The sequence below is a fragment of the Globicephala melas genome, chromosome 5 (genome assembly GCF_963455315.2).
Source record: "Globicephala melas chromosome 5, mGloMel1.2, whole genome shotgun sequence".
Lineage (NCBI taxonomy): Eukaryota > Metazoa > Chordata > Mammalia > Artiodactyla > Delphinidae > Globicephala > Globicephala melas.
Genome location: NC_083318.1, coordinates 120158658 through 120179001, shown reverse-complemented (window position 1 = coordinate 120179001; position 20344 = coordinate 120158658). Strand labels below are relative to the sequence as shown.

General features: G+C 42.3%; 2 protein-coding genes across 3 annotated transcripts in view; both read right to left on the bottom strand.

Moving 5' to 3' along the window:
- Positions 1-19099, bottom strand: part of SLC39A8 (solute carrier family 39 member 8) — a 70734-nt gene extending 51635 nt beyond the window's left edge. Inside the window, exons 1-2 of one of the 2 annotated variants that reach the window (XM_060299751.2) lie at positions 18794-19099; positions 17565-18037 (exon numbers count right to left, since the gene is read on the bottom strand). In XM_060299751.2, the coding sequence (XP_060155734.1) occupies positions 17565-17783 (219 nt within the window). In that variant the 5' untranslated portion in view covers positions 17784-18037; positions 18794-19099. Of the gene's footprint in view, positions 1-17564; positions 18038-18480; positions 18588-18793 lie in introns of those variants that run through there. The other variant, XM_030845140.2, reaches the window with a different exon arrangement.
- Positions 1-20344, bottom strand: part of MANBA (mannosidase beta) — a 589447-nt gene that overhangs the window by 179676 nt on the left and 389427 nt on the right. The gene's annotated exons all lie outside the window — the stretch shown is intronic.

The following is a 20344-nucleotide window of genomic DNA, read 5'->3' as shown; positions in this document are numbered from 1 at the left end:
ATCAACAAGTATTTACTGCATCATAAAATTCTGTGTATGACACTGATGGAAGGAGTGGAAGGTGGAGGGTGACAACAGAGAAAGAAACAGTACAGAGAAAAATAAGTCGTCATACCTTCCATCAAGAAACCAAAATAATTTCAGCAGAAAGAAATCAGATACACCAGTATCTATAAAACCAGAGAGAAAGTGATAAAGTAATTATAAAGAACTATGAGAGTTCATACAAAGCAGAAATAATATGCAGAGGAAATAGTCAAAAACGACTTTGAGGTTAGAATTCCGGGAAAGTAGAAAGAGGATATTGCTACTGGTGTGATTAGAGAATCTAGGAAAAGAAAGGCATTTCGGAGGATGGTGGCAAGTTTCATCTTAGACATTTAAAGTTGCAGTGGTGCCTGTGGGACACCGGATGGAAATGATGAGTGAGCTTTCTCTGAGACAGCTAGGGGCCGGAGAGAAGGATGTGGCTGTCTTCCGTAAGGAGATAGCAGTTAAGTGGGAGTGGAGGAGATCATCAGGAGAGAGAGTACAGAAAGAGGAGAGAAACTTTGGGAATACACATATAATTTGTGCAAAAGCAGGAAAGGGAGCCAGAAAATAAGACAGAGCGAGAAAAGCCCAAAACATAAGAAATAATTAAGGCCAGTGAATGCTTATCATTTTTGCCTGCCTCAGACTCCTTCCTCATCATCCAGTAACAGACCACCTGCCTGTGATGGGAGCCTCCCTCTATGTGATTTAGTCGGGGCTGACCAGGGAACATAGGACCCACACTTGTCCCCTCTCTGGTGGAGCTATTTGAAGAAATCTTCCACTAGGATTGCTACAAGTCTGTGGGCTCCTTAGGCCACTTTTCCACTATGTGAAAGAAGGTGAACTAATAAGCAGAGAAAGGCAGGTATCCAATACCATCACTAATCCCCTGGATACATCTGTGCCTAAAGCTGCTTCTGCCCTTGAATCTTCAGTTACCTGAGTCAATGAATTTCCTTTTTGACTTAAGCTAATTTCACGTAAGCTTCTTTTACTGACAAATGAAAGAGTCCTAACCGATATATAAAGTAATTATTTAAAAGACTTTTTTTTTTTTTTTTTTTTGCGGTACATGGGCCTCTTACTGTTGGGCCCTCTCCCGTTGCGGAGCACAGGCTCCGGACGCGCAGGCTCAGCGGCCATGGCTCACGGGCCCAGCCGCTCCGCGGCATGTGGGATCTTCCCGGACCGGGGCATGAATCCGTGTCCCCTGCATCGGCAGGTGGACTCTCAACCACTGCGTCACCAGGGAAGTCCTAAAAGACATTTTTAAAGCTAGCAAAGGAATGTTACGTCCAGAACCTGTGTGAAAACAAAAAGATAAGCTTCTCCACCCTTCTTCCTTTTCCCAACACATGGGCTGTCTTCTCTACTTGGCTGTCTAGTCAAATGGCATCCACTAAATAATACAAAGCAATAAGACCATATGATCCCGTACCCATTAAGCCTAGGCCTTCACACTATGCCACAAATGAAATATCATCCCACTCAAAGGTCACCCCAGAGGTGGTTTCAGATTCTGTTTTGCACGGCCTGTGATTCTGTGGAAGCTGAGCAGCTCACCTTCCTAATAAGGCCACGGCTACAGGTATGGCTGAGCTCTCAAGGCAGGGAGAGAGAGCTCTCCTGATGCATTTAGACTCAGTGACGATCAAAATGAGAATGAAATATCAAGTCCTGTCAGTTTTTCTGGGTTGTCAAGTAATTGAGTCACACAAACTTTTTTAAACCCAGTATTCCTGCATTTCAAGCAGAGAAGCCAATATGTTGCTTCATCCTTCTAAGCTACCATCATATAACCATACAACTACGAGGCCAGGAACTGGTCTCAGATTGTTAAGAGTGTATTAGGAAGAGGAAAAGATGAAGATCCAAAATCATTATGTGATGGTAAAGAAACTTCTGGAATCCTTGAGCTCATATCCATATCATTAGTAAATTAGTATTTACTAATGCTAATCCTAACAATATAATACTGTATGCCTGGCACACAGCAGGGCTTAGTAAATACTTGTTGAAAGAACAAATTAGTACATGAATGAATGAACCCCTCACTTGTCTTCACAGTAATTTTTAAAACCAATTGCAAAACCTGTTCATAGTAGTAACCTAAACAAAATGATATAAAAGCAAAACAAGTATAAAAGCAAAAGAAGATGAAGTATACACAAGAATGTTTCAAATATGGCAACTGGACAAATATCCCAAGAGAACAATGTAAATATTTAAAGCTTAAAAGGGTGGTTTGAGTTTAACAATTGGGAGGCCATTTCTGACCCTGAAACCAGTGAACAGTCCCATTAACTTTCCCCTTCAGGGGCGACCACACAACGTCAAGGAATTGGTGATTTAAATGCTCCACTCTGGCAGCAGGAGCGGCAAAGTGGGAGTGACCATGGGCATCGCTTCCAGGTTTGTTCCTGACGCAACAATGGAACTACCCAACCGCAGTTACAAGGAACTTGCATACCACTTCCAAACCGCCTGGCTCTTGCACAACATATATATGTGCTCAATCACCCCCTACCAACTTTCTTTTGAACTTTTTCCCAATTAATTTCCTCTTTAAAGTTTACTCATGATTATTTCACCATGATAAAAGAGTTTTCTAAGGTTTGAGCAAAGAACATTCTAGAAAGATGATCTTCTAAGGTGTAAAAGGTGGCTAATCAAGTGATCCCAGCTCTGTTTCCCCAAGATTTGTTCTTCCATTTTTCCTGCAGATTTCCTTACAGTTCTTACTGAAGCCATTATGGTGCTGATGCAGTCCCTCCCACAATGTACACAGGCGTGCACACACACACGTGCTTATACACATTCTCAAAGCTCTTCCTTAAGAGCAGACAAAAAGAGCCTTTCCTGGATATATTATTTAAAGGAGAAAGATGCTTTATTTTATGATATATTGATAAGGGAAAAAACAGATTATTACAAAGCAATATGTATAGAATGATACCACTGCTCTAAATAAGGTTAAATAAAATCTGGAGATATGGTGCAAGAGGGTTCCCTTTTCTCCACAACCTCTCCAGCATTTACTGTTTGTAGATTTTTTGATGATGGCCATTCTGACCAGTGTGAGGTGATACCTCATTGTAGTTTTGATTTGCATCACATTAGTGATGTTGAGCATCCTTTCATGTGTTTGTTGGCAGTCTGTATATCTTCTTTGGAGAAATGTCTATTTACGTCTTCTGCCCATTTTTGGATTGGGTTGTTTGTTTTTTTCATATTGAGCTGCATGAGCTTCTTGTAAATTTTAGAGACTAATCTTTTGTCAGTTGCTTCATTTGCAAATATTTTCTTCATTGCAGCTCTATTTACAATAGCTAGGACATGGAAGCAACCTAAGTGTCCATCGACAGATGAATGGATAAAGAAGATGTGGCACATATACACAATGAAATATTACTCTGCCATAAAAAGAAACGAAAGTGAGTTATTTGTAGTGAGGTGGGTGGACCTAGAGTCTGTCATACAGAGTGAAGTAAGTCAGAAAGAGAAAAACAAATACAGTATGCTAACACATATATATGGAATCTTAAAAAAAAAATGGTTCTGAAGAACTTAGGGGCAGAACAGGAATAAAGAGGCACACGTAGAGAATGGGCTTAAGGACACAGGGAGGGGGAAGGGTAAGCTGGGACGAAGTGAGAGAGTGGCATGGACATATATACACTACCAAATGTAAAATAGCTAGCTAGTGGGAAGCAGCCACGTAGTACAGGGAGAGCAGCTCGGTGCTTTGTGTCCACCTAGAGGGGTGGGATAGGGAGGGTGGATACTAGGAACTCTGAAGAATCAAATTTTCTAGTCCCAAGTTGCCTTGTTCATTCTATAAAACTTACCCGGCATCAATTCAGTAGAGCCCTGATACTACAAATAAACTAATACTGACATCAATGTTTCCAAGTTGCCATAAAAATTACAGCTATGGGCTATGGAGAAAATCTGAGTCTAAATTATGACCAAAGAACTCTAAAAATTTCAGAAATTAGAAGGAATAAAAACTTAATTATTTCCTTCTGCTGATATGACACACAGGTTCAATTTTAACATACTGTTTCTTTTCTACTATTTTTTTATTAATGTGTCTGCATCAAATAAATGGATTGCTGGCTTACTTTGAACTAAATGAGACATCTAGGTTGACTGAAATAATTTTAGAAGTTATATTGGTGTAAAATTTCTTGTAAAACGTTGAAGTTATTCATTCATTTAACAAATATTTCCTCAATACCTACTATATGCTAGACACTATGCTAGTTACAGGAATAAACAAGGTGACTGAGATAAACCCAGTCCCTAACCTCACAATAGATATCACAGGCTAGTACAGGGTTCAGATTTTTTTTAAATAGTAATTACAGTATGGCTCAGTAAGTGCTAGGGTAGGATCCATGAATGTGAAGAAGACAGAATAACTAACCTACCCTAAAGGAATGGGATTGTCCAAGGATTCCTGGAGAAAACAACATCTAAGATGAGATGTGAAGAAAAAAGGAGAAATAAAGTTGGAGAAATATGGGGGGTAAGGGTAGGTACTGCAGGGCCTTAAATACCAGGCAAGAAGTTTAGATTTTATTCTAACAGTAATTAGAAGCCATTTGAAGATGGTGAAATGATCAGTTTCACATAATTGGGATATAAATCTGGCAGCAATGTGAAAGATAGGACACGGGGCAGCACGGAATGCCATGGGCAGCATAACACCAGGCACAAACAGAATGCAAGATCTGTATCTAATTAAATCTCACAACAATCCCATAAAGTAGATAAAATGATCCCCCCTACACTAAAGAGAACACTGGAATTTAGAGATATTAAGTAAGCAGTATTTAAGCTATTGTGACACGACTTATGCGCGTTTGAAATGGGAAGTAGAGATAGAGAGGACTCAAGAATAACATCCCGTTTTTCAGCTTAGTCAGCGGAGAGTATGGTGACACTGATCAATGAGATTGACAAGACAGGATTACAATAAGTCCTCTACATACGAACCTTCAAGTTGCGAACTTTCAAAGATGCGAAAGTGCATTCGCATGTCCAATCACATAAGTTAGTTCACGTGTCTGGCGTACATTGTCATGTGCGTGCATCCTCTACAAGTGGTTGTGCTTTTGTGTACTTTACTGTACAGGACTGTATAGAGTACAGTAGTACAGTATCCTTATTTCAAGCCCAGGATGTCCAGAAGCAAGCATAAAAGCAGCAGTGATGTAGCTGGTACTGCTAAGAAGCGCCAAGCGATGACGATGGAAACAAAAGTGAAAATAATTGAGGGAGTGGAGTGAGGCTACAAGATGGTAGATGTTGCGCATTCTAATAACACTGAACTCCCTGCTCTGCAACACAAGGAGCTTACTAATGAAGACCTGACGGAACTGGAGGCCCAGAGAAAGGACAAAGAGAGATGAGAGGAAGAAGTAACTGAAGAACCCAAGAGATTCACAACACGGGAAATGCGAAGGGGATTTTCTTTATTTGAGGAGGCACTGTTAGTTTTTAAGGCACAGGACCCAAATTTAGAATGGTGCACAAAGGTTGCAGCAGCCGTTCAAAATGCAATCCAGTGCTACCATGTCATCAATGACGAGAAAAAAAGAGCTACTACCCAGACATCACTGGATCGCTTTTTCAAGAGGGTAGATAGAATTGAATCCAACAAGGAACCAGAACCTGTGGCCTCAGTGTCAGACGTGAGTGAAATTGCAGCTTGCCCTCCGTCTCCTGTTGCTGACGATCCTTCAGCTCTACCATCTCCCACCTCCTCTCTCTCCTCCAGTCAGTGACTCTTCTTGCCTGTTCACTGGATGCCAGCCCCTGATGCCAGCTGTTGTACTGTACTACTGTATTTTTCAAGGTACTGTAAGATTAAAAATGTTTTCTTTATTTTGTGTGTTTGTTGGTTTTCTTATGTATTATTTGTGTGAAAAGTATACTATATAGCCGATTGTGTTACTTGGGTACCTAGGCTAACTCTATTGGACTTACGAACAAACCAGACTTACAAACGTGCTCCTGGAATAGTACTCATTTGTATGTAGGGGACTTACTGTACCAGAAGGTGTTGATGGAGAAAGGATGGAGTTGATGAGTTCCATTTGGGACAGGTTTAGACCTGCTGAGTTGGAGAGGGGAGAGAGTTAGACATCAGTCGGCAACCAGGATGTGCATGGCTAAGCCTCAGGAGAGAAATGTGAACCAAGCCAACCTAAGCAGAAAGCACCCACAGACAGGTGATAACTGCAGCCAGAGGAGAGACTGAGGTTGCACAGAGAGAGTGTGCAAAATCAAAAGGAAGAGTGCTTAGGATAGAACCCCAAGGAACACCGATATTTAAAGGATGAGCAAAAGACACTGAAATTGAAAAGAAGCAGCCAGAGAGGTAAGAAAACCAAACCAAGGTAGACACAGCTGTGGGCAAGGAGAGGATGTGTGTCAAGTAGGATGTGTTCAACACTGTCGAAATTAACACAGAGGTAAAGCCTGAGAATCTCTCATTGTATTCAGCAATAAGAAGGTCTGGGTGACGTCCTATAGAGCAATTTTAAGGAAGTATTGGGGACAGAGCCATACCGCAATGTGCTAAGGAGTGTCTGGAAGGTGAGAAAATGGAATAGACTTCATACATGTCCACCACCCAGTTATATAAAGAAAGTAAGGCATGAAGACCATGGGATATTCAGGGGATTCATAGCACAGGGGCCACGCTAAGGCAGCACCTGCCTAAAACCAGCACAATGGAGAAGAACTGAGGATTCAAAATTGGCACCTCTGTTCTCCCAGTCAAATTTGGGCACCTGGTGACTTCTGCCAAAGACTTCTTTGTGCCTCAGTTTCTGGGGAAACTGCTATGTCCCAATTCTCTCACACAACACTGTTTGGAGTATCAAATGTCAATGATCAGGAAATAACATTGCAAGGTTGAAAAATAGCTTGTGAAGAAATTAATAATCTTGTTTTAGAGCTAGACCTCACTATTGCAGAGACAGCTCCAGCAGGAAAAATAGTAATAATAATTTTTTTTCTTGTTTTCCTGAAACAAAAGAAATCTCAGCAGAAAATACCTTCCTGCTTTCAATGATTGTACTGTTCCCAGTGGCTTCAGGAAACTAGCATCAGTTCTACTCTGACACCGAGGCACTTGGATGACATCTGAGGCACAAAGATTTTTGGAAAATAAACCAGCCCCTCCGTGGGAGGATATTCTTCGGTATATGTGGAGCAACAGTGGAGAGACAGCCTGGGTTTTGAAGTCTAGTCACTCTGGACTGGAATCCTCACTCTGCCACTTCTGAGCTATGACTCTGAGGGAGGTATTCAACCTCGCTGAGACTGGGTTTCCTCATGGGAATACCTAGAGTACTCACCCTGTGAGATTAAGAGCCTTAATGGGATGGTATATAAGAAGGTACTGAGCACAATGCCTGGTACATGATAAGTACTCCATAAATGTTAACTATCACTGCTATTAGGATAGGACCTGCTCCCTCTGCTGGAGTGAAGGTCCTACCTGAACATTTACTTAAAGGGCATTCATCCCAAGATTAGGGACAGAGCCAGTGTCTAGACTTTCTCAAAAGATGTGTAGGTAAAGTAACCAAAGAATATACATGAATTCTGAGATCCCTGCTCCTAAAGAAAACTGCAGAGCATCATGATTTGATATTCAAACTCAAGTACCTGGTATCATCAGTAGGGTGCATCCCTTAACAGAAGGGTCCATGTGTTTTCTAGCATATGTGTTCAATATTCATTTAAAGCAGGATCTGTTACCCAACTCAGAATCGTCTTACTGATTTTACCTCTCTCTTTTTAAGTTTGGACTAACTTCTCTTTCCCTGTCCCTGAAGAGACACATCCCTGACTTATCATAGTCAGACCAAAGTGGCTCCTGTCCTCTTACCTGCCTCCCAACTAATAAGGTCACAGCTGAATGTGGAGGACCCTGGGTTCTTCTGGCCTGCAAAACCCATACAGAGGTCCTGCGGTAAATCTAAATTTAAAAGCACAATTACAGGGCTTCCCTGGTGGCGCAGTGGTTGAGAGTCCGCCTGCCAATGCAGGGGACACGGGTTCGTGCCCCGGTCTGGGAAGATCCCACATGCCGCGGAGCGGCTGGGCCCGTGAGCCATGGCCGCTGAGCCTGCGCGTCCGGAGCCTGTTGCTCCGCAACGGGAGAGGCCACAACAGTGAGAGGCCACAACAGTGAGAGGCCCGCGCACCGCAAAAAAAAAAAAAAAAAAAAAAAAAAAAGCACAATTACATCAATTTCTACAAGTATAATATGGATTTCCAATCATTCACATTTCAGTATTGATGTAAAATTTGGACAAAAATAATAAAACAAAGTCAACTCCTAAATATAGCCTCAGAAGTCCTCTGGGAGGACCTAAGGTTTACATTTTCAGGAGTTCACATTTTTCAGGAGTTTATTACTAGTGCTTGATGAAAGGGAGGAAGAGACAAATGGTAAAAGCCTTTCTCAAGATGAGTCACCACTGAAACCAAAGTCACTGGACTGATGTATTTCTCACTGAACTTTTTATTTCAATTAATCCTTACTGTCTTTTTATAGCCTTGCTTTCCTCAAAGTTGAGTAACCCTAAGGTGCTCAGGCCTCCAGTGAAAGACAATTTTGTTAAGGGTAGTTAAGCTATTGTTAAGCTATATCAACTAATACAGTATTATAATATAATAACTATGCATTGAGCATACAGTTTGAGCCAGGCATGATGCTAAGTATTTTACATGCATTGTCTTTCTTGTTATTATTTTTTTAAGTAATACAGGTAATGGGAAAAAACAGATTGTTTGAGTTACTACATGTAATACACATAGTAGTAAATATAGAAGTGCCTAAAATACAGCGATACTCAGTAATTATTATTATTGTTCTTATATTTTCGTTCACAACCATCCTATGAGTAAGGTTCATTTTTTCAATTCAAAGACGTGAAAACTGAGGATTAAAGAGGCTAAGTCATTTGTCTGTGATTCCCAGCTAATAAGTGATTAGAATTTCAGCACAGGTCTGTTTAAACCCCAAGGACAAATTGTTAACCATTATGTTGTATTCCTACTACAGTTAGAGACCTAAGAAGCCCATTGAATATACCAATGACAAGTGTATTATTTTTGAATAGGTTCAAAAATAGAACTAAAACAGAACTAAAGTCTTAGAGGCCTTATCAATGCTCACTTGGTTTTTTTATTTCTCTATTTAGTTAAGTATAAAAAAAGTCAAGGTATTAAATATTTGGACTTCAAAGGCATAATACTACTTTTCAGGTTAACACCTTTGATCTAGATTCACAGATTTTTGTTTTTGTTCTCCTTAAGCTTCAGGCCAAGAAAAACAACAGAGGACTTTTGGAAGGAGACAGAAACCAAACTAAACAAGGCTCCATTCTGAAGATTTTCTATGTTCCCACATCCCATCATCACAAAGGTAATTCAGTGATAGTTTCATTTCTTTATAAAATAAACCTCAAGGCTCGGCAAACCCATTTGGCTCCTGAAACAGACAACTGGGAATAGTTTGAGAATAAATTAATTAGTTTCAATTACAAACAGGAATCCTACCATCATCTGAAGTTGGAAATGGGAACACTCCCTGAAAACTACAAGTTTCTTAGGTTGTCTAGAGTTTAGTAACATTCTTTTTTTTTAAATAAATTGCATTGTAAATGATCCTAATATTAACTGTGTGCACTTAGTAATATGGACAGTCGCTTGAGGACATGCCACTGTGAATCCAAATAACTGGCAAACTCTTGTTACCAATCACATCAGGCTACCCTCAGTAGGGGGTTGCTTTTCTTTACCCTGAGGAATGCCATTCCTTCTCAACTTCAGGCCTGTTTTCCATGCCTATTTACATTCCTATTTTCCACCCCCGACCTCTACTACCACCAAAAGAAATTTAACATAGAGGTTTCAAATGTATATTGAATTTAAAGAAAAAACTCTTAAACTGCAGTCATAGTTGAGAAGCAACGGGTTTTTATGATGGGGAAAAAAAGTCCCTGACCATCAACATCTCCCAATGTGGGCATCACCTGGAAACAGAGAGATGGTGTGAACCATGGAAAGCATAGAAGCTGAAAATCTCCCACCCAGCTACTCTACTTTGAATATCTCTAGAGAGAAATAAAGATCTATCTCAATGAAGGGGAAAAGTTTACCACTCCCTCTCCTGGTAACTGTGTGAGAGCTCAAACTCCCATCTAGCAGCAATGAGATTCTAAGAGTTAGTAATTCTGTTAGAGTTAGTACCTCTGTTAGGGTTAGTAATTCTGTTAAAGTAATCTGCTCACCTACTCTTCCCTCATTGCTTCAACTCATTCCCTAGCACCGATGCACAGTCCGCTTTCTGCAGTGTTGTGCAGTCAGCAATGCAGCTGCTTCACAGGCATGAAAAAGGAGGACTTACAGGATTAAGAGGAACAAACTATTATGTATAAAATAAGCTACAAGGATGTATTGTACAACACAGGAAATACAGCCAATATTTTATAATAACTATAAATAGAGTATAATCTTTAAAAGTTGTGAATCACTGTATTGTACACCTGTAACTTATATAATACTGCACATCAACTATACGTCAATTAAAAAAGAAAAAAGAGGAGCTTCCCTGGTGGCACAGTGGTTGAGAGTCCGCCTGCCGATGCAGGGAAGACGAGTTCATGCCCCGGTCTGGGAAGATCCCACATGCTGCGTAGCGGCTAGGCCCGTGAGCCATGGCCGCTGAGCCTACGTGTCCGGAGCCTGTGCTCCGCAAGTGCTCCGCAACGGGAGAGGCCACGGCAGTGAGAGGCCCGCGTACCGCGAAAAGAAAAAAGATAATTAACACGTTAAAAAAAAAAAGGATTATCTGCCAGAGAGAAGATGGCAGAATTTTTTTTTTTAAAAAGGAGGACTGGGCTTCCCTGGTGGCGCAGTGGTTGAGAGTCTGCCTGCTGATGCAGGGGACACGGGTTCGTGCCCCGGTCCGGGAAGATCCCACATGCCGCAGAGCGGCTGGGCCCGTGAGCCATGGCCGCTGAGCCTGCGCGTCTGGAGCCTGTGCTCCGCAACGGGAGAGGCCACAACAGTGAGAGGCCCACGTACCGCAAAAAAAAAAAAAAAAAAAAAAAAGGAGGACTTACATTCTAAACTGCCTGAAGAGAGAGTGAATTCATTGGCAGAATTCTTCTAGAGTAAAAGTGAGAACAGGACTGAAAAATTTAACACTAGACATGGATGTTTCTCCCATTACCTGCAGTCTATCCATAGAAGAAGAAGCTGATTAATATGCCTTTCTCCAGGAAAACTTCTGAAACTCAGAATTAGGAAAACTATTGTTGCCAAAATATTTTCTCCAAGAAAAATTCATTATATAAGAAAGAATTAAAGAAATTTTCATTCTATAAAAGAGAATTCATGTAACCCACAAGAAAATTCCTCTTGTGATTAACAGCACAGACACATTTGGCACAAGCAGATGTTCATCCAGTAAGTATTTTAAAAACCAAAACAAACAAGCAAAATCCTCCAAAAGGAGAATTGACTGACTTGTAACTCCTCCACAAGGTGTTTCCCAGAAGCCTCCCACAGAACATGGCTCCCAAAAGTATTTGTTTGGCAGCAGCCTAGTGATACGTCTTGTAATATTTCTTTCAGTGATTACTTAACTACTGAAGTTTGCCTTGCATACTTTTCACAAGTTTCCACCTTCTTTCTTTTTTTTTTTTTTTTTGCCGTACGCGGGCCTCTCACTGTTGTGGCCTCTCCCGTTGCGGAGTACAGGCTCCAGACGCGCAGGCTCAGCGGCCATGGCTCACGGGCCCAGCCGCTCCGCGGCATGTGGGATCCTTCCGGACCGGGGCACGAACCGGCGTCCCCTGCATCGGCAGGCGGACTCCCAACCACTGCGCCACCAGGGAAGCCCTCCACCTTATTTCTTAATTAGATTATAAGCTCTCTGAGGACAAGGACCTGTTATCATCATTGTAGTTTCTGTAGTCTTAATACTGTTCCCTTAACATGACTAAGCAATGGAGCTACATAAGCGACTGATGATTTGTAACTTCTACTCATAGATCAAAATCTGAGATTAACAGTCGCCCTGGCTAGGGAGAGTATGATTTTCTAAACTATAATTCAAAAACTCAACTCTAGGATTTAGGACTGCCTGAGGTTTTACCACTTCCTGTGTGATTTTGGTCAAGTACTTAATCTCTCAGCATCACATATTTCTCATGTGTAAAATTAAGTTAATAATGGTATCTGTATCACAGGATTGTTGTGATTTTGAAATGCGTTAATACAGATAAAGTGGTTAAGAGTTATGTCGCACAGGAAAAATCCAATAAATCCTAGATATAATTATGTTATGGACAAAAGGGTCTATGTGACTCCTAGGGTAGTGGGTAAAGATGCAAGTTTGGGAGTTAGAGATGGAAAGAATGAAGGGTATTTTCTCATATGGGTCCCAATCATCCCTGGCACGAAAGCAAACTAAGCTCTTGACGTCACAGTTAAATGAATTATGAGTGTCTCTCATTTTCCTAAAACCTTCTGGAAACAATGATCACACTGTACACAGTCAACTTAAATGAGAGTGATATAATATATCAAAATAGATCCACTGTCTTGAAGGAAAAGCCACCGGAGACCTAAGCACAACCTGGCCCTTCGGTCCGGCCTTTCCTGCCAGTTTCTCACCTGAACGAGCAGGTTGGAAGGCATTCCTAGAAGATTTACCCCCCCATTTCTCAGAATATAAAGGAAAAAAAAAAAAAAAAGAGGGAGAGAGATGCTCTTTCTCCCCTCCTTCCATGATCAGTGCTTCCCAGAACCTCCCTCATCTAATGCACCGTTAACCCCCCAACCCAAGAAAAAGTACACTGAGCAACAACAAGCTATGCGCACAACATGCATGTAATGACCACACACATACACCCCTTCTGTTTGCTACAGACCGCTAGCCTGGCCATTCATTGAAGTAAGCCAAGAGTTACCTCACTGCCTCTCCCTCTGGCATCCTTGGGCCATAAACTAATGAAAGGAAAGATCTAACAATAGTTAAATGACTGACTGCTACAGGCAAAAAACTGAAGTAGAAAATATCTACCTTTGGGGCTTTTGCCTACTCTTCAGTCACGGCTGCTCTTCCAGAAGAAGGCAGAGCTTTTATGTACCTCCTGACGGCCTCCAGGATCAAGCAATCATTACATCTCCTACAAACCACTGCAGTTTCCTCCTCAGCTCCTCTCTGGACCCACTCCGACACTTTCCACACCCTCATGCAGATGAATTTTCCAAAAACACAAGCCTGATCCCATTCCATTGTCTCTGAAATTCTTTAATCAGACATATCCTTCTATCGTGCATTATAGTTACGCGTGCACATGTCATACGTCTACCTATTAACTGTAAAGTCATGTGAGGGCTCAAATTGCCTTACTCATATTAAACCATCTTCACTCATTCATGCAAAAATATATATAATGAATACATGTTATGTACCAGGCACTACACTAGCCCCTAGAGAGATGAGTCAGATCAATCCCTTCAATCTGTTCAAAATCATATTGGGTGTGTGTGTTGGGGTCGAGGAGAAGCCATATAAACAGAAATTTATAATATGTATAAAATTATGTCCATATTATAATTGCAATATATAATATGTTATGATTTCATAGGCACCAATTAATATAGGGTCACATAAAAAGGGGCTCCTACTAAACCCCTGAGCAGGCTAAGAAAGGCTTCTCGGAAGAAGTCATGTCTAAACTGATACCTAAAACATAAGCACACATATATGGCGAACCAGGAACTACCGGCAGTCCATGAAGACTGGAATAATAGCAAAGGATAAAGCTTGAGAAATATACAGGAATCAGATCATAAAAAGGCTTAAGCCACATTAAAGTGTTTAAAGTTTATCTTGAAGGCATTTAATTGTTTTAATAAAATGAGCAATATGATTAGATTTGTACTTTTAAGGGACCACTCTAATCAGAGTATAGTAGTTATTTGAAATATTTGTTGAACACATGAATAGCTAAGTGTCGTTAGCATAATAAAAAATTTCAAGAATTCAAAAAGACAGCAAATCAGTGGTGGTTGTGATGCCCCAGAAAGGTTTTATGGAGTTTAGCTGGGTTTTTTTAAAATTTAAGATTTTGATAGGGCAATTCAAGGAAAAATAGGACATTGCAGTTGGAAACAGGAAGGGTGCAAGGAAGATGATGAGGTAGAAAAGTGGTTGAGTAGAAGTATAAGTGATTTCATAGAAGAATGAATAATTTAATTGAGTGAGTGCTAGGTCTGGGCAGGCAGCTTAACGTCTCAGGGTCAACCTTGCGGTGCAGAGCCTCAGAAGTCAGCCTTCAGATTTAGATTTCACCAGCCAAGAGACAGTTCATGGAGGAGATCTGAAAGAAGAGAGGCATACTCCAAGTATTGCTTTAGGAAGATTGAAGGTGAATTGAAAGGGATTTAAAAACAAAGTTCAGGCAACCTGTGAAAGAAAAAAAGAAGATGCGCTGCAGGATACGTATCATATGAAAAAATAAAGTTAGGAGAGAGAAGCAAAAGTCTAAGGTTGAGTGATGGTGGGAAACAAAGGTTGCCGCACATGCCAACCTGCCACACCCACACCCACATCTCCATCACGCCCACTAAGCCTCCTCAGGAGACTGAGTTATTTAAATGGAGCCATTTCCACTGCAGCTTAGTGTGATCATTTAGAGGTGAGGTGTTCTGAAGGAGAAATTAAGAGAAAAGACCACTTGGAGAATGAGAAAGGAACATCTGAACAAACAAAAGGTGGCACTGAGCCCATTCTTAAATCCCCTAAATTAATCACTCAGGGCATTCATTCAGCTGGGGCTTCCCTTTGTATTTTAGAAACTCCCTGAGATACAGCAGACTTACACTCAGTCATGGGCCCCAGAGACCCCTTTAGATAAAAGAACTTCCTCCTCTCACTTGTTTGGGTTGCTTCTTCTACCTGCTCTTTGTACCCTCAGAAACCATAAGAAGCAAAACAGTAAACTCAGTTATTCCATTGTTTCCAGTTTGAACTCAGGTCACTTTGATATCCCAAAGCAACAAGTTCTTTTAATAGTACTTAAGGACACTGAAAAAATACTAGAAGACCTTCCAAAATTGTCTCAATTTTTAGTACAGTAGTCCTATTACATGGGAAAAGCTGACCTAAGCCCTCATCCAAAGGAACAATGTCATCTGTAAACAGATCTCATAGAAGATTCAATAAATCCCTGGCCCAAAGAAATTAATTCTATCTTTTCAACCTTCTGCAAAGTCAGAAAATCAAGCTTTTCACATATATTATTATTCTACTTTGCTGCAGGTAACGAAACTAAAATTGCATTCTTTAAGGTATGGAGATATTAACAGCCCTAAATTTTCCTCCAAACTGGATAACTTCCTACTGGAGCAGAAATAAATGTCAGCAAATTAATAGATTCTTCTGGAATGGCATTTCATTCGACACCATTTAACTGATGATTGTTTTCATTAGGACTTTTTAGAACATCCAACAGATGTTCGCTAGGTCTGATTAAGTGATAAATTTTCCACGGCTTCCCTTTATTTCCAAACTATGGGCTTCTTCCCATCTCTTTTTGATGCCCACAGAGGCCATAATGAGGGTAGTTAAATATGCAAACAGAAGAGTGAGAAACAAGGTGTCAACATACTTATAATTTACCTATTGAGGTGTCCTACTTACTCATAAACTGGGACTCATACTGCTAATAAACTTAAGCAATTTTCCTAAATTATTTAGGTGTATTTTCCGGTGTCTTTGCCAAGGCGTGGCTCAGCGGTCTATTGTCCCTTTATAATTCATCAACACCTCCAGACATTGCGTGGCTCAGCGGTCTTTTGTTCCTTTATAATTCATCAACACCTCCAGACATTGCAACATAAGGAGATAATTTAAGTCAAAACAATGTGTGGGCTACAGATACGCAGCTGCAAGTCAAGTCCCCAAGCTTCTTTCCAAGCATATGACCGCCCCTACTCCTACCTAGAAATGCTTTAGTCAGGTCAGCTGTTTCCCCCACTTGAAGAGACTGCAGCTCGACAGAAAATACTTAGAAAGTTGTTTGCTTTATTTTCTAAAATATCAGTATAACATGGGGTCATTTCAGTTTTTCCAATGTATCATTTTTTAGACATTGAACCAACTGTAATGCCATGCCAGAACTGGATCTATAGTTTACTAAAGAACATGCATAAGAGGACCACAAAACCCTTCTAGATCAAAGGGAGGTCACTTTGATCCCTCATGGCATCAGAGCCTTATACTTCTTGAATACTGCATGTTTTAAATGAGGTAAGATATTTCTAACAAAAAGAATGCCAAACTATAATGTTATTAGCAAGGAATTTATCTGATTAAAGTTTCCCTAACTGTAATCTAAGGTCAAATACATCGGGAAATGCTAGATTTCCAAGAGTGGAGTATAGTATGCAGCATTTCCCAAGCAACTTGGACCACAAAAACTTTTTGTAACACAAACTAATATCACGCAGAAGTGACAATACAGAAAATACTGAACACTGCCATTCATCATCAGTTGTCACTGGAACCAGAGCAGAAGGAAAAAAAATACCAAACCACTGAGTAAACAGAGTTTTTAAAAGTAGAGAGAAGTTTGGGGGAGGATGCCAAAAGCACACTTCGCTTACTTCACAATTTTAAGAAATAATCATAGAATATTTATGACGGAAATAACGAAGAATCTATAATATCATCCTTTTTGCAGTTTACTAGCAGGTATGGTCTTAATTGCTCCTAGGTAACTCATGGTGACCCTTAAATTTTAGGAATTACCAAATGCCTGTATAATACTGTGAATATGTCCTAAGATAGGTTTGTTTGTTCGTTTTTGAATGAATGAATGAAAATTCGAATCAAACCCTTGACCTGACAGATGACTAAAAGCTATGGCTTTAAACCCAGTTCGACCCACCGACTGGATGCTTGATCTTGGTCTCAGGGCCCCCCTCGGCCTCCCTATCTCTATACAGTAGGCCCTTCAGACCCAAATGCCTCGGGTAACGTACACCAGAAAGACACAACTACATTACATCTCGATAGCAGTCGTTACCCACCGAGCTACTGTTAACGAGGGTGGCCTGTGAGCCACTGTCTCTGCCGGGAAGACTTCAGGACGCCATTCCTATCTAAAACGCCATTCCTATCTAAGATGCTTCCCGCTCTCGACTACTTCATAAACTTTTGCATAAAACCTTATAACCACAAGCGTCTGAGGACTCAGTTTATCGGGCATAAAACTGCAATTTCTGGCTTCCTCGTCACCGCCAGCACTTTAACCCCGGCCAGAGAGACAGGTCTAGTTAAAAGCAGGACCCGCCTCACACTGGAGAAACGTAACGAAATTCTTTCTCCAGCACTTTTCCCCATTAAACAGCGTTCCTGGGCAAATGGACGTCTCCGGAAACCCCGGCGGGGAAGGGCGGCCGGGCCCGCGCCCTACCTGGTTGAAGTGCAGCTGCCCGGGCTCGGGGTCGCCCTCCACAGGGGCGGCTCCCAGCTGCTCCAACAAGCGCCCGAGCTGCGCCGCCGACAGGCTCAGGTTCGCGCCGAACACGCTCAGCACATCCTCGCTGAAGGCGAGCGCGGGCCCCGCCGCCTCCCCTCCGAGGCCGGCGGCCGCCAGGAGCAAGAGCCCAGCCACCGCCCGGCCCGGGGCCATCCTGGCCGGGGCTGCCCCTCGCGGGCCTGAAACGGACTGGAGCGCACAGGGAAGCGCCGGGCGCACCCGAGTCGGTGCCCAAGGGCGCGGGTCAGGCGTCGGCGCCGGTCCGAGTCAGCGGTGGCGCGGGGCGCCCTTGGTCCTCCGCCGCCTTCGAAAGAGCAGCAGCCCGCGACCTGCCGGGCATTGAAGTGGCGGTGCCGCTGGGGGTGGGGAGCGATAGACAGAGCGGGCCCCCGGGCCTCCTGGAGAGCCTGAGATAAAGAGGACAAAGGGGGACAGAGATAAAGGCCACCCGGCTACCGCGGGCCGTCCCCGGGAGCACTGCGAGGCCGGAGCCCTCGAACGCCCGGCCGGGCATGGGGCCAACTGCCCCGGAGCCGGGTTCGCAAACGTCCCAGGATTAGCGTGCAGTGTGATGACACATGCTCTTTCCGGATAGAAAGCCCTACACCGCGCCACTTCTTAGGAAGAACTTAAAGTACATGGGCTGTAGAACCCCACCTCCTCTTCTTTCTTTCTGCTTAATTCCCTCACAGCAAACTTAGAAGGGGTGAGACGTGTAGCCCCCAGGAAGCTGCAGGAAATGGCCCCTCCGGTGTCTTGGGGTTTGAGTGTCTAAACGGGACCCTCCCTCTCCCAGATCTCTTCTCTGCAATGGCAAGCTAGTAGGTTAGCTAGCCTGCTAAGCTCTCACCTCGTCTGTTTGTTTCTCCGTCTGTTTATGTCCACGTGAGTCAGTCTCTCTCTCTCTCTCTCTCTCTCTCTCTCTCTCTAACACTATCCCAGGCAAGTCCGCTGTGAAACTCCGAGATCCTGCCCTGCGCTCTTTACTGATAACTGGAGGCTCTGTCCCCGCCTCCCTGCAGCACGTGGTGACACATTCTCCGGCCTGAACTCCCGCGCGCGTCCACGCCGGGGCGCACACCCTCTGGCCGTCTCTCCTGGCTGCCGTGGCGCATTCCCACCCTCGGCAGAGCCAGCTCCCCGCCGTCCCCCCTGGGGGTTACCTGAATGCCACCTCCTGGTCCGTATTCCTAGCCTCCTTTCTGGTCTCGATGGTCTCTTTGTTAGCTTGTTGAAACCAACTTCCTGGAATAGAGTCTGGAACCCTTTGCATTGTCTAAGAGATTAGCAGGAATTGGTTTTTTGTCTTACTTAACATCAGGAGAAAAGGGAAACCAAATCTGTAGCGGTGGTGGCGAGCTCTCTGAGCCGGCACTGCTCAAGCCGGCCCTTCCTGACGCCGCAAGGGATATCCGCAGATCAGAATGAATGTTTGTTTGTTCAGATGAGGGTTCAAGAAAAGCTGACTTAGGTGTGAGGTCAGCAAGCTTGTGCAAAGTGAATGCGGTGTTTGAGGGCAAAGGTTGTGTCTAGTGGCTACAACTGTCCAGAAATAAAGTGAAACCACGAATCACTGTTACATGGCTAAGGACAATAAGAGGAACTCAAAGCGTTCTTCTTGTCTGTCATGGGGGAGAGTGCACAGCCTCCTAAAATAGCACATTTTAAAAGAGGCACTTAGTCCAGACAAAAGGCAGGGGAAAGAATCTCATTTCCCATGAGGAACTTAGATGATGTAAGAAAGAGACAGGGAGAGAAAATTCCAGAAGGATGAACATCCAAGGGGGACATAACTGCAGGGCTGTCATATGGAGAGGGTTTAACTGTGTTTTAACTACAGAGGGCAGAAGGCAGCAGTAACAAGGCAAAGTTACCAAGAGGAAAGTTTCTGCAGAAAATAAGGCACAACTTCTTTGGGAGGTAGTGATTTCCCCATGATTGAAAGTGATTCAAACTCAGGGGTATGTAGGATTCCTGCCTTGGAGGGAGATCAACAAAATGATCTTGATGGTGTGTCCTTTCCAACTATAAAATCTGTGTATTCGTTGATACTAATTTACAGAATTACATTGGTGCAAAAAGGGCAAGTATCTCACCCAAGGGCCAGAAATAAGTTCATGTCACACTTCAGCTCTTAAATTACACAACTGATGGGGACTCTTCAAGATTTTTCTTGGATCCTTAAATATAGTTTGTTGCCTATTTTTCCTTTGACCCCAGCAACTCAAGGTGATCTTGGAAATCAATGAACACTCTAGATGGTTCACCTACACCCAACAAGCTATTCTTTCCCAGGTTGAACTGCAACATTGATAAGATGTTGGACTTTCCACAAATGTAAATGGGTTTCAAATTTTATATTGTGGATTTTCCAAATAAAATTTTATTTATCAGCCATTTGTGTCTATATATATATACATTTTGCCAGTCCATCAACGCCACAAGATGATAAATAGTAAAATAAATAATAATCTTCTTGCTTGGCATCTTTACCAAAAGCAGTTAACATAATGTAAGCATGCAATTAAAAGAGAGTATTCAGAAAATTACAAGTTACTAACTACCAAATTGGTGAGGCTAATTCCTTCCACTCTAGTGAGATATAATCACCAAAGTACTACTTAGATAATGTTTTAGGGCCAAAAAAATATAGCATTCTACCAGCAATATCATTACTGAAGAAAAGGACTTCCAATTAAAAACATAAGGTGTAA